General features: G+C 52.6%; 2 protein-coding genes across 3 annotated transcripts; both read left to right on the plus strand.

The window, feature by feature from the left end:
- The first annotated feature begins 1,230 nt into the window (after positions 1–1,230).
- On the plus strand, positions 1,231–3,770 carry LOC120756390 (zinc finger protein with KRAB and SCAN domains 3-like). 2 transcript variants are annotated; one of them, XM_040072693.2, is made up of 3 exons: positions 1,231–1,417; positions 2,290–2,372; positions 2,553–3,770. In XM_040072693.2, the coding sequence occupies exons 2-3, from the start codon at positions 2,321–2,323 to the stop codon at positions 3,086–3,088; spliced, it is 588 nt and encodes a 195-aa protein (XP_039928627.1). In that variant the 5' UTR covers positions 1,231–1,417; positions 2,290–2,320; the 3' UTR covers positions 3,089–3,770. The 2 variants fall into 2 exon arrangements, with proteins under 2 accessions (XP_039928627.1, XP_039928628.1); XM_040072694.2 differs by having other exon boundaries at positions 1,231–1,396.
- Positions 3,771–10,974: 7,204 nt separating this feature from the next.
- Positions 10,975–13,623, plus strand: LOC120756612 (olfactory receptor 14J1-like). Its single transcript, XM_058421771.1, has 2 exons — positions 10,975–11,040; positions 12,635–13,623. The coding sequence occupies exon 2, from the start codon at positions 12,658–12,660 to the stop codon at positions 13,621–13,623; it is 966 nt and encodes a 321-aa protein (XP_058277754.1). The 5' UTR covers positions 10,975–11,040; positions 12,635–12,657.
- The last annotated feature ends 2,065 nt before the right edge of the window (positions 13,624–15,688 follow it).

The following is a 15,688-nucleotide window of genomic DNA, read 5'->3' on the forward strand; positions in this document are numbered from 1 at the left end:
TGATATGGACTCCCAGCACCTTCTACTGCAGTCTGAAGCAATATGAAAATCAAGACCCTTCATGGCTGACAATCAGACAGACTTTGCCCCCATCCACTCCCCACCATTTCCCTCATCCAACCCCAGGCACTCCTGTGGATCAGGAATGGTGTGGCCAGCAGGAGCAGGGCAGTGATTCTTCCCCTGTGCTCAGCACTGGTTGAGCAACACCTCGAGTGCTGTGTCCAGTTCTGAGCCCCCCAGTTTAGGAAGGACATGGAGGGGCTGGAGCGTGGCCAGAGAAGGACAACAAGGCTGGTGAGGGGTCTGGAACACAAGTCCTGTGAGGAGCGGCTGAGGGAGCTGGGGTTGTTTATCCTGGAGCAGAGGAGGCTCAGGGGAGACAATGCGGTGTCAGGGCACAGGTTGGACTTGATGATCTCCAAGGTCTTTTCCAATCTTGCTCATTCTGTGATTCTCTGAAACCACCCTTGCAGCAGTTGCAGGATGAGCCCTGGGCCTCCTCTTCAGAAGCTCCAGCAGCCCAGGTCCCTCAGCTTCTCTTCACAGCCCCAAAGCCCATCCTGTCAGTCCTGCAGAGCCTCTCCAGTGCAGGGGAAACACTGGGCAACTGAATAGCAGATTCAATATGATTTTAGCAGAAGCTAAAATCTCAATTGATGTCTCTCAATTGGCTAAGCCACTTGTTCACGAGACAGGCACACATCCTTCAGGACACCTAATCGGTCAAGCATCCATCATCATGTTGTGTGTCCTCTAAGTTTTGCATTGCTTTTAAACAGTTTCTCAGGCTCTTGGTTCTTATTTTTAGGCCTGTTGTTATCTCAGTAGCCTTGAGGAATTCCTGAGAGCTCCTGGGCAAGGAGGATCAAGCCCTGTCTTGCAATGCAAGATTTAACCAAAAAAAGTGTATTCTATTACCATCTGTGAACACCAGGTTGGGCAGGTTGTTTATCTCTTCCATGACCCATCCCTCATATCTCTGAGGAGGATCTTCTCTTAATGGGCCAGCTGTTAAAACCAAATGGGGCAGTGTTCTTTATCTCTTCCATGACCCATCCTTCCTCCAGGGAGATATCTTCTGTTAATGGGCTATTGTCTCTCACTGCATGACTGATAAAATTACATCATCTCATTGTGAGATGCTCCACCCAGAGGGAGGTGCCAAGCATTCCCACCTGGATATAATCTGAGATTTAAACACCAGAAGCACCCTGCTTTCCACTGGATTCCCAGAGGAAGACCAGACCCATTTACACAACCACTGGACCTCCAGAGGAAAACTACGCCCTTCTACAAGATCATTGCTTCAACAAAAACATATCTGTCACTCCAGGAGGACTGCAGCGACAATTTGATTGCACTGCTAGCAACACCCTGACTACCTGGGTGTCAGGTCGTATTCTGACTCTGTCAGGTTGGGTTTTTTTGTTTTGTTTTGTTTTGCTTTTGGTTTTGTTTACTTTTGTTCTTTACTACTGCATTTTTAATTGATTTTTCCTACTAAATAACTGTTATTCCTATTGCCATATCTTTGCTTGGGAGCCCATTAAATTCAAAACTATAATTCAAAGAGAGGCGGTTTATATTTTCTGTTTCAAGGGAGGCTCCTGCCTTCTGTAGCAGACCCCTGTCAGTTTTTTTGCCTGCCCAAGGCAGGCAGCTTGGCTCAGATATCCTGGGGGGGTCCCTGGGTTGGGTTTTTTTGGGTGGGGATGTTTGGAGAAGTAAGAACTCCAAAGCTGGGTGGAAAATGCCCCTTGGGGGGACACTGGGGGGTCCCAAAGGCGGTTGCTGGCAGAGGCAGCCTGGAGGAGTAGAGCTCTGTGTCCCCCAGGAGCCCAGAGAGGGGGAAGCACCACGATTTGCAAGACCCTCAACAACCTGGAGAGAGGCAGGGGGGACTCCTTGGACCTCCTGCACCCCAAAGTAGAGAATAAGGGGAGAAGGGACCCTGGGACCCCAAAACTCCCAGCATCCCTAAATGGAAAATGAAAAAGGGGGAAATATTTTGGCTTCCTGAGATTTCCAGCAGCCTGGGAAGGGAAGGGACTGAGTAGATGGGGAACACCCAGTAGAGGTGTGACCCCCAGCAGCTGGGACAGGGGGGAAGCCCCAAACACCAAAGGAGAGAGACCAGAGACAGGGAACTCCACAAAGGAATTTTCAGGGCTGATCTTGGTGTTTGATAGGCTATTAGGGATTCCAGATGTCTGGTGACTTGTAGAAATGGACCTGAGCAGAGGGACCTTCAAACTCAACATACTCCTCCCTTGTTTTTGCCCAAAGACAAGACTACCCTTTCTCAAAGCTTGGCTGGATGGAGGAGGAGGCTGCAAGGAAGAGGAAGATGCCCCAGGGCAGCCAGGCAGGTGAGGAGGAAGTCAGTGCCCCTTTCCCCCCTCTCTCCTGCTCCATCTCCCAGCCCAGCATGGCCCCTGGCTGCAGGACAACCCCACTGCCGTCCTGCCAGGGATGCACAGGGGGATCTCTTTCCCCTTCCCTGTGGCACGGAGGCAAATCCCATCCTGTCCTTGTCCTCCCTCCCCTAGACAAGGAGCTGAGGATGGAGACCAGGAAGAATAAATCCATGAGGCAGAACCTTGTGGAAGAGGTCATTTTGAGCGGCTCCACAGTGCAGGAATCCATAGGGGAGGGAAAGCTCCGAAGATGGCACACAAGGCAAAGCTCTAAACCCATCCCAGGGTGCACTGAGGAGGAAAGACCCACCCTGTACCAGGAAGGTGGACAGAGCTTCATCCAGGGCTCAGACCTGGTGGTCCATGAGCAGCTTCATCATGGGGAGAAGCCCCACAAGTGCTTGGAAGGTGAGAAGAGCTTCAGCTGTGGCTCCCTCCTGATCAGACACCAGTGGACCTACACTGGGGAGAGGCCCCACAAGTGTCCCAAATGTGGGAAGAGGTTTCGGACCAGCTCAGATCTCCTCAAGCACCAGCGGATTCACACAGAGGAGAGGCCGTTCTGCTGCCCTGACTGCAGGAAGGGCTTCGAGCACAACTCCAACCTTATCAGGCACCTGCGCATCCACACTGGGGAGAGCCCTACGAGTGTGGGGAATGTGGGATGAGCTTCAGCAGAAGCTCCAGCCTGATCTGCCACCAGAGGAGCCACACCAAAGAACGGCCCTACAAGTGTGAGCAGTGTGGGAAGAGCTTCACCCACAGCTCCAGCCTGATCTGCCACCAGAACCTCCACGCTGAGGAAAGGCCATACAAGTGTGGGAAATGTAGGAAGGGCTTCAGGAGGTCCCAGCTGAACATCCATCAAATGATCCACACTGGGGAGAGGCCCTACGAGTGTCCCCAGTGAGGGAAGAGCTTCTCTGACACCTCTCACTTGATCCAACACGAAGGGAGGCTCCAGTAAGGGAAGCCCTGCGAGTGCCCCAAATGTGGGAAGAGCTTCGTGCATTGCTCCAACTCCATCCCCATCAGAGAACCCATGTTGGTCACCCCCCTGGTGACCCACATTTCTGGTGATCCAGTTTGGGAAGACATCTGGCTGATGGCCTCCACGTCCTCCTGGATTGTCACAGGCACCCAGATGAATGTAGGGGCAAGATCATCCATCATGACTCTAAATGACATTGGAAATTAATTGTGAAGAGCTGATTTGTTGACTTCACAGCCCAAAAATCTGATCTGCTCTGCCCAGTTGTTTCTTTTGGTAGCACCAAGCAATGCTGGATAATCTTGGAGATCTTTCCCTACCTGAATAATTTCCATGTTTATCCCATCAAAACACCCAAATTAGGGGTAAAAATAAAGAAATGAAGCAAAGAGATCTAAAGCTGAATCATTTTACTGGGATTTGACATGAATTTTGGGTTCAGGGAATATTCAGGAGAATTTAGGTGTTCTGGGACCACCCAAGCCAAGGGACATGGCCATGATCTCGTAGTTGTTGCTGCAGAACTTGTCCACCTGAGCCCGTCTGTTCTCCAGGCATTCCGGTTGTCTGTCCCAGTCCCAGGCCTGGGTCTCCCCATCCAGGATGTCCCCCCCAAAGTGCCCAAATATCTTCTGAAGTGTCCAAGCTGTTCCTGGCTGTGGATGTTCCTGTCCACCAATATCTCCTGGTCAGTGCCATGGGGGGCTGGGAGGGGTTTTAGGGACTCCTGGTGGGACTGAGAGAAGCTTTTGTGGCTCTTGGGGGCCTTTGTGGTTCTGGGAGGGGGCTTGGGGCATTCTGGGGCGGGGGGTTGTTGAGGGAGTTTTGGCATCCTGACAGGGTTTTGTGGCTTGGAGATTATTTGAGTGGGTATTGGGGGAGATGGAAAGGGGTTTTTTGTGGGTTTTGGGGCCATTTTTGTTGCAGAGTGTGGTTGGAGGTGTCCTGGGCAGGAGCTGTGGGGTGATTTGAGGGGTCTGAGAATAGCTATGGGCTGAGAGAGGGCATAGCATAGTTCTGACTCCCCCAAATGCCAAAAACTGCCACCAGACCTCACCTCAAAGATGCTGCCATGTTCTGGGTTTCCATGTTGAGTTTTATCCTCCTGGCGCTGCAGGAGACGGTGAGGGGAGTTCCCAGGGGCTGTATGTGTCCTCCCCAAAGTGTGTGTGACCCCCCCCCTATCTCAGTGTCACCCCTTTTTCCCTCCCCACAGGGCTCCTGCCCCAGCTCCTGCTGCCCCCAGGAGGGAATTTGGGTAGGGGGCAGAGGGGGTGCGCAGCCTCCGCCAGGGGATAACCCCGCCCCAGGCCCTTTGTTTAGCACCAAGCTGGGCTTGGGGCCGCAGGAGGAAGAGGCTGAGGGGAAGCAGATCCTGCAGGTGGGACGGGGCTTGGGGGCAGGGCAAGGTCCTGCCCTGCACACCTGGCTCAGGTGTGACCCTGCTCCGGGAAGGGAGCAGGACATTCCCATCCCCCATGGATCAGGACTGGGAGCATGTCTTGGTTTGAAAGACAGGTATCTGCCAGGGAGGGGCGGGGCCTCTCTAGGAATGGGAAATTCCAATCCCTTCCCTCCAAATTATTATAATTTAGAAGTTTAAAGAGGCTTTTCAGTCAGAGCTATGGGGAAAGGAATAACAGTTCTTTACTAGTAAGTGTAACAAGGCAAACAAACAACCACTACAGCATTAATAATAAACAGAACCAGGAACCTCGATGGGCTTTGTTTCACAGAGCCCAGGGCAGTCTGATCCTTTGGGACCCCGAGAGCACCAAACTGGAACAGTGGAAACGCCCAGGCTGGTGGATGGAACAGCGAGGTTCCCCAGCAGGCAAACAGGCGTGTCCCGGCAAAGTGAGCAGTGCTGAAGAAGCTGCAACGGCTGGGCAGGGCTAGCCCAGCTCCAGCAGGGCAGGCAAAGGGGGCTCCGAATCCCTGGGCACTCCAGCAGATGATGGATGGTGGTAGAATTCCCAGGACCAGACCCTCCGTTAATTGTGGACTCCTCATGCAGCAAGTAGCAGCCCAACCATGCCTCTCCGATGCCGAGAGAAGGAAAAAAGAAACTCAGCTCCTCCCTGCCCTATCCTTTTTCCCTTCCCCAAACTTTGTGTGATGGTCTCCTTTGTGGCCACATCTTTCTGTATTAGTCAAGTACCCTCTAAGTATCAGCATTTTATTTCCTAGTAACTTATGGGGAAAAATTTGTTAAGACAAAAAGGAGCAAATCTAATCCCCAACAAAAAGCTGGACCCACTTTCAGAGCAAATTCAGAGACCTCATCTACGGGTGGATTCACTACATAGGATTTTCCCATATACTTGGAAACGTTCTCCAGGACCTTGCTCTGAAACGGGGCTCCCCAGCAACTGTGGACTCTGGATGAGGGTGGAGTATTTAGGCAACTGGTGATGGATCTTTCTCAATCCCTGTTCTTTCTCTCCTCTAATAATGATTAGGTGCATTACCTTGCTTCTTTTTGCTTGCTGCTAAAGCTAAACATGTAGTTTTATTGAATGTATAATTTTACTTTTGTGTTGCCTTAATACTCACAGTAAAATAAGACCATTCTTTCCATCGATCTCTGTGTTCTTTAAATCGCCCCCATCAGTTGGCAGAACAGGTATCGGAGCCTGATGAAAGCAAGGCTCTGCTGTGATCCAGCTGGGCCTCATGGAATGCAGACGGCCACTGTCAGTCGATGGAACTCCTGGGAGCAAGGCTCAGATGTGAAAAAGGCTTGTGCACCATGGAACCCAAGAGACCCTCATGGAACCAAGGCTGCAGTGAGTCACAGAGGAACCCCATGGAAGCCAGGAGAGCATTGTGAGGCTGTGGAACAGTATGGGACCAAGGTTCCACTGGGACTTGACAGAACCCCATGGAAGTGAATCATCCCAAATGGGGCCAAGAGACACTACTGAGACAAGTCCAAGAAGCAGGGATTTGCTTTATTCAGCACACAGGGTACGTGGGGATATCTCCTCCCAACAGCGCACACACAGGCACACAGCAGATTACAATATATGGTTATACTTAATGCATAGTTGTAGTTTTCCTTAGAAAAGGTGGGGTTGTGTAAACTATTTCTTAGAACTCATTACTATCATTAGCCTAGGCGAGGTGCAGGCGCAGCACCTGGGGAAGGGTCTATGTCCTCCTTGGTGGTCCCCTGATGAAGGCTGGATGTCTTCATTGCCATGCCCTTTTCACCTTTCTCCTCTAGGCATGTGCAGTCTCCAGTTTGCCATTTCAGTGACTTCCTCACTGGTTTTAGCAAGTTTATTTCTGCAAGTTTTGTTCCCTGTTTCTTGACAAGCTTCATCCTGTGTTTTAAGCTTGTGGTTAACATTTGCTAGCTTCCGTGTGTATCTTATTCTTAAGTATGCCCAGGCACAGTGCTTTTAACCCTTTCACAGCCAAGTAGAAAAGAACCACTCCCGGACACTGTGAATTCCTGCAGGTGCACCCACCTTTGCAGACAATGAGTCTTCAACCTCTCTGGGAGAGGGCCCAACTTTTACTCAGTTAAACAAACAAGCTGACATCACTTCTAGTGTGGGAACATCTGGTGTCATTCTCCATTTGGTTTCACCCAAAGCTGGGTCAGGGATCAAGGACAGAGTTGACTTTGATCCTACAGCCCCAAACAAAGCCAGATGGGGTGTCACAACAACTCTAACATGGAATCATAACACACCAAATTCTCACACTGCAATGATTACAGTGACTGCCACAAATACATTTTGCAGCAGCCTCCAATTTGGAAGCCAATTCCACCATGAAGAATTTTCATCTTTCTGCCTCTCTTCTCCTGATCTTTCTATTGAGGTGATTCCTGACTGTTGGACTTCAAACCCAACACTGATTCCTGCAACATTCTTGTCCTAGAATATCCTTGGCCAGCAAGCAGATAATCCAAGGCCATGCAGTTCTATAGAGCCCCATTCTTGTTTCTTGGAGCTCAGAGAATATGCTATTGGATATTTTCATAGCATCTCTTTTTACTTCTTCTATTAATGGCTTTAGCTTGTTAATGTAAACTCCAGAGGACAAGGCAGTGCACGTGGGGCACTGGGTGAACCAGAGTCTTTGGCTTTCTGAGACCAAAGGCACTCTGTGGGGAGAAAATGTTCTCTTGGCCCCAGCTCTTCCTTGTGTTTGTTGCCAAAGTACCCTCAAGGGAGGCATCAATAGTGCCTGGAAACAGGACCCAAACCATCCTTTAGGAAGCTGTTTATGGGCAGTCTCCACACACCCAGCAGCTCCCATTCCCAGTACCAAAGGTCTGATTTCCTATTTCCCATTGTGTGCTGCTGATGGATCCAGGGCTCCTCCCTGTGCTGCTGTTGTGTCCCCGGTGCCGTTGGGCCAGAGGAGTTTCACAGTGCTTCTGTTCCTTCTGTTGGCGCTTTTTCCAACATTCTGTGACCAAAATCCATCCTCATCTTCCCAAACCCACAAGTTCTTTTCCTTTTTCCATATGCAATATTTGGATGCATTTTGACACATCCAGCAGTTCAGCCTCTTTTAACCGACTGCCCCACTGCTCGCACAGTGCTCTGACCTCAGCCCACTCCAGACCCAATGACCTCTAGGGAAGGGCTTCCCATCCAGGAATTTTGGACAGGATTTCTCACATTTACATTTAAAAAGTGACATTTTGTTGTGATCTGCCCAGACTATGCCAGTGTTGTTTTACCAGTGGGCAGGGTCAGCACCAAAGACACCAACACCACCTGAAGGATCACTGTCATTTACTACAGCTCAAAGCAGCAAAGGAGCACAAAAGGAGCAGCTCAGCAATGCACCCAACCATCATTACCAAAAAAATTGCCTGCAGGGATTGAGAAAGATCCATCATCAGTTACCCTCAGACTTTCCCATCACCCATATCCACACGTCAGCTGGGGGAAGCTGTCCCAGCCAAGGACTGGAGAGCCACTCCCGGACACTGGGAATTCCTGCAGGTGCCTCCAGCCACAGGTGAGGCTCCAACCTGGCTCTGAGAGGGCCCAGCTCTGATAGTGCTGAATAAACAAACTGACAGCACTTCTAGTGCAGGAACATCTGGTTTCATCCTCCTCTTGGGTCCCTCCCAAAGCCTGGCCAGGGCCCAAGGAGGAACCAAGGGAGGTGACTTTGACCATCCAGCCCCAAACAAGGCCAGAGGTCAGATTTCATGGCCTTGTCTGACTTCTAAACACAGAAAGGTCAATACGTGTCTCACTAATGAGTGGATACATCTATCACAGTGCTAATGACTATGCATATTTCACTAATGAGCAGATACAAAGATAACCTTTGGTTGGAAGGTTGATGCAGAGGTCACCTTTGGCTCAGGGCCTGCTGTTCAGGCCTCACTCAGGCCTCTTGTCCAGGCCTGGGATGAGCAGGGACATCTTTCACCAGATCAGGTTGTTCAGAGCCCTGTCCCAGCTGGACTTGAATGTTCCCAGGGATAGGGCATTGACCTCCTGCAGCCCCCCACATCCCCCCTGGCCATGGAACCTGGCTGCAGAAATGGGTCCTTGGGGTGCTTTCCAAGGGAACTTGAACGGATGAGGGATCCAAACCCAGCAGTGGGGTCAGTGCAGTGTCCATGGCCACAGCCCCTTGCAATGGCCCAGGGCAGGTTGGGATGATGATCCACCCTCTCTCCTGGCCCAGGGCAGGGCTGCAGTGCTCTTGATGGCACCTTGGACATGGCACACACTTGAGGAGGGTGTCTGTTTTCACTGGGGAAACTCAGGAGTTTAAGATTGCTTCAAAAATAAAAGAAGAAAATCCTTCTTTGGCTAAGTGCAGCTAGGACTCCTAGGAAAGCAGGTCCCAGGTGAGTGAGAGGATGTGGTTTGGGAACGTGGAGCAAGGTTGTCCACACTGGGTCAGATCACAAAGCACAGCTTCTCTGAGCAGGCCAGACCTCCTTGGGAGACCCTGGTTCAGTACCAACCACAGAATGCTGCAATCACCTCTTGTGTAATGAGAACACTAATGAAACATACCCTTGAAAATAGCAATACATATTTCCAAAAAGTCTTTGAAATATTTCTCCATAACTGCAGCAGGAAACCTTCCTAATGAATGGCACTAGACCAGAGGGGAACTCAAGGCACAGCCATGGTTTGTCAGGACTTGCTTGATCCTGATGAGACCCATGGTGCATTTGGTGCTGAGTCCTGAAACCTCAGAGCCTGAGAGGAGATTGCACAAACCTTTCCAGGAGTGAAAGTCAGAAGAAAACCCAAAGTAACTCGATGCCGCAATGGGTCCCACTGAGGTCCCAAACACAGGCTCCTCATGGACTCCTGGGAGGAGAGAATAGGAGGCCAGGATTGCAAAAAAACCCTCTCAGACACTCAGTGTGGGAAGGAAATTCCAAAGTACCTTAAACACCTTGAATATCTCAAAGTATTAATGAGTGTCAATGCAAAGCTCTCAAGGGACTCCTTAGAGCAGATACTTGGGGCCATGATTGCACAAACCTCTCAGACTCAGTGTCAAAAAAAGTTCCTTAAAAAACCTTGAGTATTCTGAAGTATTAATGAGCTCCACTGAGTCTGTATACTGACCAAGAATCCCAAGGGACTTGTTAAAGTAGATAATTGGGGCCATGATTGCACAAACCTCTCATAGAGTCAGTTTTCAAAGGGAAACACCAAGAACCTTGAAACAACTGAAGTACCTTGAAGCATTAATGAGCCCCACTGAGTGTTGTTACTGACAAAGCCTCTCAAGGGACTAATTAAAGCAGATAACTGGAGGCCATGATTGCACAAACCTCTCAGAAATTCAAGGCAAAACCAAAACCCAAAGTCCTTTGAAAAACCTGCAGTCCCTGGGAGCAGTAAGGAACTCCCCAGGGCCATTGCTGACCAAGGCTCCCCAGGGACTCCTTCCAGCAGATCCTTGAGGCCACTGGGATGTGAGGGGGATGCTGAGGGCAGCACAAGGGGCTGACAGTGCCCAGCCTTGCTGGGGCTGTGCCAGGAGGCCCCCGGGCCTCAGGACAAGGTGTCTCCTCACAGCCCTTGGTGGCACAGAGGCTGCTGTGCCCCAGGGCACCAAGACTTGGCTTCTCTTTGTCCCCACCTGTCATCACTGCCTCCAGTTCTCTGCTCTGCCTGGGGCCTGGGGACACTTTCTCTGTCCTGTCCCTCAGTGGGACCCATTAAAACTTCAAAAAACTTTGGAGCTGGATTCTGACTTGGAATTCTTGGGAGGTTTCTTCAGCTCTCTCTCATGGATTGATGTTCAGGGCCCCAGCACAAGCCCCGAGAGGGTCATTAAAGTCCTTGTGCTGTGTCTGTGCTGCTGAGTTGGGCCAGGCTCCTGGCACAGAGGCAGCTCCTGGCAAGAGTAGCACTGCAGAGAGACAGCTCTGCCCAGGAGCAGCTCCTGAGCACAGCCCAGCAGGGCTGGGGCACTGCCTGCAGCCACCCTGGGCGCAGCACACAGGCACAGAGAGCTTCAATCACTCAGGGCTGGGAAGGAGCTGAGAACTGACTGCGGGAGAATCACTCCCAGCCCTTGGCACAGGAACCTCTGGCTGCAGGACACGAGGCAGCTGCAGCTCCTGCAGTGATCTCCTAAAGCTGGAACATCCCAATGCCTACAGACTCTGTAAGTACATTCTCTGATTATCTCTTGTGCAGAGCAGCCAGGGGTGCCCAGGGCTGTCCTGCAGAGCAGGGTCCTGCAGCCCAGGGCGCTGTGCTGGGGCAGGGACTCTGCTGCCTGCCAGGGACAGCTCTCAGCCAGCCCTAAGAGCTGCTCACCACTGGGGGACAAGATCTGGTTGGAAGGAGACAGCTGGTAAGGCATGGAAGTGTTCTCCTTGTCTGGTGAGGATGCTGCGCTGTTCAAGACTGCTCCCAGCATGACATTAAACCTCAGAACATTTCCAAGCAGGTTATACAGGGGGCCCAGCAAGGCACAGGCTACATAAAAGAGAAAATCCTCCTTTATTAATCTACTTCTCTGGGTTGCCTGGATGGGAAATTGCACATAGATATTCATCTCTCAGTTCAGGTTGAGAAAAATCAAACAATTTTCTCTCAGACCTTATTAAACCAGGCAGTGACCGAAACCAGCAGAGGTTCCCTTGCAGGCAGCATCAGTGTCGCTTTTCCAGCCTCCTCAGGGTTGCTCTGATGTTCCCATCAGAGCCTGCAGAGCCAGAGCTGCCCCTGGGCAGTGCCTGAGCTGGGAGGGCTCTGCAGGGCAGAGCTGAGCCCCCAGGGCTGGGCTGGGCTCTGGCAGCACTGGCAGGGCCCAGCCCTGGGCACAGGGAAGCAGCTGCAGGCAGGGACAGCTCCAGGCAGCAGAGCCCTGGGCAGGCAGTGGGAGGAAAGTGCCAGCAAGCTGTGCTGGGATATTGAAAGTCCTCTCCAGACCAAACTATTCCATGATTACTTATTTACAGATCCCCATGCCAATACACTGCAAATGGGGTGTCCCAGCTTCCTCTGACCCAGGGAGCTCTGGGCTGGAGGCTGGGAATGAGCCGACTCTCCTCCAGCAGTGCCATGGACAGGACCCTGGGTGTGTCCTCGGGATGCCATCCAAGCTGTGAGCTGCCTCCAGGGGACACTGGGGGACAGGAGTGTCCTTGGCCAGGAGTGGGGCTGAGACTCTGAGGAAGGCTGAGCCAGTTTGCTCTGCTGTGGCTCCCTCTACTCTCAGCTGTGTCAGGCTGATTTTCAGGGGAACACAGGGACTGCCCTGGATCTCAGAAAGGGCAGCTGGGGACAGATGGAGTGACAGAGCAGCTCTGCTCACCCTTCACTGAGTTACAGCCAATGCTCTTGCAGTGCACAGTTCTCTCTGATCTCCCTGGACACAGCAGGAAACCCTCTCCAGCTGCCTTTGGCCATCACCGTTCCTTAGCCCTGGGACAGGAGATGCTGCCAAGCTCCTCTGCCTCAGGAGCAGTTTGGGCTGATGAAGTCCAACCCCAGACTGGCCCCTGTCCCCATTCCCATGACCCCAGTGCAGCAGAGCAGAGCTGACCCCTCGGTGTCCATGGGCAGAGCCCCTGCTCATCCCAGCAACGGGGCCAGATCCCAGCCGAGCTCCAGGCATGGGGCTGAAGGGAGAGCTCTGAGAAAAGGAAAACTGGGTGGCAGAGAGCAGCAGGGGCAGGGCTGGGAGAAGGGGCTTGAGCATTGCTCAGCAAAGTCTCCCCTGACTGTGTCACTGTCATCTCCTTCAACAGGACTCCATGGCCAGAGTGAAGAAATGTCCAACAGCAGCTCCATCAGCCACTTCCTCCTGCTGCCATTGGCAGACACGCGGCAGCTGCAGCTCCTGCACTTCTGCCTCTTCCTGGGCATCTCCCTGGCTGCCCTCCTGGGCAACGGCCTCATTATCAGCGCCGTAGCCTGCGGCCACCAACTGCACACGCCCATGTTCTTCTTCCTGCTCAACCTGGCCCTCACCGACCTGGGCTCCATCTGCACCACTGTCCCCAAAGCCATGCACAATTCCCTCTGGGACACCAGGTACATCTCCTACACAGGATGTGCTGCACAGCTCTTTTTCTTTCTGTTCTTCATCTCAGCAGAGTATTTCATCCTGACCATCATGAGCTATGACCGCTATGTGTCCATCTGCAAACCCCTGCACTACGGGACCCTCCTGGGCAGCAGAGCTTGTGCACACATGGCAGCAGCTGCCTGGGCCAGTGCCTTTCTCACTGCTCTGCTGCACACGGCCAATACATTTTCCCTGCCTCTGTGCAACTGCAATGGCCTGGACCAGTTCTTCTGTGAAATTCCCCACATCCTCAAGCTCGCCTGCTCACACTCTGACTTCAGAGAAGATGGATTTATTGTGTTCAGTGCCTCTTTATCATTTGGTTGTTTTGTGTTCATTGTTTTCTCCTATGTGCAGATCTTCAGGGCCGTGCTGAGGATCCCCTCTGAGCAGGGACGGCACGAAGCCTTTTCCACCTGCCTCCCTCACCTGGCCGTGGTCTCCCTCTTCATCATCTCTGCACTGTTTTCCTACCTGAAGCCCCCCTCCATCTCCTCCCCATCCCTGGATCTGGCAGTGTCAGTTCTGTACTCGGTGGTGACTCCAGCCCTGAACCCCCTCATCTACAGTCTGAGGAATCAGGAGCTCAAGGCTGCAGTGTGGAGACTGATGACTGGATGGTTTCAGGAACAATTGAACTGCTGGCCAATTTTTGTAAATCACTTGTAATAAAAATCATTTGTGATAGTTCTTGTTAGTTTGGTTGTGGGGTTTTATTTCCTTCCTTTCTTTTTTCATGTTGTCCACAAAGAAATGTCATTGCAATAGAACATGTATTTTTGGTAACATCTTGCAATGCGACCTAAGACTGGCCTCCAGGCTCCTTGCTCAGGCTCTCTCCAGAACACGCCCAGGCCAATGCTCAGCAGAGAAAAGCCCCATGAGCAGCCTCAGGGTGGCCGTGGGCAGGGTGGGAGCAAACAGCATGGCTGGGGCTCTGCAAGGTCCCTGGGGGAGACGGGAAGGAGCAGCAGAGCAGGGGCTGATCCGTCCCCACTGCGCTGGACACCCCAGGGCAGCGTCCCAGAGCGTCCTCATGCACCTGCCAACAACATCCCCCCTCTGCAGCCCTGGCCTCTCCCCCAGCTCCCACAGGTGCTGCATCCTTGCAGGCACAGACATGGCAGCACTGGCTCAGGAGCCCCTGTTTGCACTGCACACAGCAGGCGTGAGCACCCCCATGGTGTTGGTGTGGGGAGATGAACCTGAGTGAGCACAAATGCCATCAGCCCCCAGGGCCAGGAAGGGCCGGGGGACAGCAGGGAAACCACTCAGGTTTGTGGTGGCCTCTGAAGTCATCCAGAAATTTTGTTCCCATGAGCTGTGAGTTTCCTGTGCCACTGCAGATGTTGCTCAGAGCCAGAGTTTCTTTGGGGTCTGAGGGGAGAAGCTGAGGGACCTGGGCTGCTGTATCTTTTGAAGTGGAGGCTCAGGGCTCATCCTGCAACTGCTCCAAGAGTGGTTGTGGAGAATCACAGAATCACCAAGGCTGGAAAAGATCTTGGACATCATCAAGTCCAACCTTGCCCTGACACTGCCATGTCTTCCTTGAGCCTCCTCTTTTCCAGGATAAACAGCCCCACCTCCCTCAGCTGCTCCTCACAGGACTTGTGTTCCAGACCCCTCACCAGCCTTGTTGACCTTCTCTGGACATGCTCCAGCCCCTCCATGTCCTTCCTAAACTGGGGGGCTCAGAACTGGACACAGCACTCGAGGTGCTGCCCAGTCAGTGCTGAGCACAGGGGAAGAATCACTGCCCTGCTCCTGATGGCCACACTGTTCCTGATCCAGGCCAGGAGCCATTGGCCTTCTTGGCTTCCTGGACACACTGCTGGCTCATGTTCAGCCTGCTGTCCATCTGTCCCTGCAGGTGCCTTTCTGCCTGGCCACTGTCCAGTCACTGTCCCCAGCCTGTAGCGCTGCAGGGGTTGTTGTGGCCAAAGTGCAGAACGTTGCACTTTGACTTGTTAAACCTCACATTGCTGGATTTGGTCCCTGGATCCAGCCTGTCCAGGGCCCTGTGCAGAGCCCTCCTACCCTCCAGCAGATCCACACTCACACCCAGCTTGGTGTCATCTGCAATTTGTTAATGGTGGACTCGATCCCCTCACCCAGATCATCAGTGAAGACATTAAACAGGACTGGGGCCAACACACATCCCTGGGGGACACCACCAGTGCCTGGACACCAACTGGATGCAGCACCAGCCCCAGCACTCTCTGGGCCCAGCCTCCAGACAGTTCTTCATTCTCCCAGCAGAGAGGGAACCTGCCCAAGCTGTGGGCTGCAGCTTTTCCAGGGAATGCTGTGGCTCACGGTGTCAAAGGCTTTGCTGCAGTCCAGGCAGACACATCCACAGCCTTTCCCACATCCACCAGGTGGGTCACCTGGGTATAAAAGGAGCTCAGGTTGGTCAGGCAGGACCTGCCCCTCCTAAACCCACGCTGGCTGGGTCTGATCCCTCAGCCATGCTGTAGGTGCTTTGTGATGGCACTCAAGGGGATCTGTTCCATGACCTTGCCAGACACTGAGGTCAGGCTGACAGGCCTGGAGTTCCCCAGATCCTCCTTCCAGCCCTTCTTGGGGATGGGCTCACACTGGCACCTCCAGCCCTCTGGGAGCTCCCCAGTGAGCCAGGACTGATGAGAAATGATGGAGAGCAGCTTGGGGAGCTCATCCCCCAGCTCCCTCAGCCCCCGAGGATGGATCCCATCCAATCCCATACACCTGTGAG

The sequence above is a fragment of the Hirundo rustica genome, chromosome 9 (assembly GCF_015227805.2).
Source record: "Hirundo rustica isolate bHirRus1 chromosome 9, bHirRus1.pri.v3, whole genome shotgun sequence".
In the NCBI taxonomy this organism is placed as follows: domain Eukaryota; kingdom Metazoa; phylum Chordata; class Aves; order Passeriformes; family Hirundinidae; genus Hirundo; species Hirundo rustica.

Excerpts from the sequence above, each read along its gene's own strand:
- LOC120756390 (XM_040072693.2), top strand. The coding sequence starts at position 2,321 with ATGGAGGAGGAGGCTGCAAGGAAGAGGAAGATGCCCCAGGGCAGCCAG. Across the intron at positions 2,373-2,552 it reads GCCCCAGGGCAGCCAGGCAG|ACAAGGAGCTGAGGATGGAG; the intron begins GTGAGGAGGAAG and ends TCCCTCCCCTAG.
- LOC120756612 (XM_058421771.1), top strand. The coding sequence starts at position 12,658 with ATGTCCAACAGCAGCTCCATCAGCCACTTCCTCCTGCTGCCATTGGCA.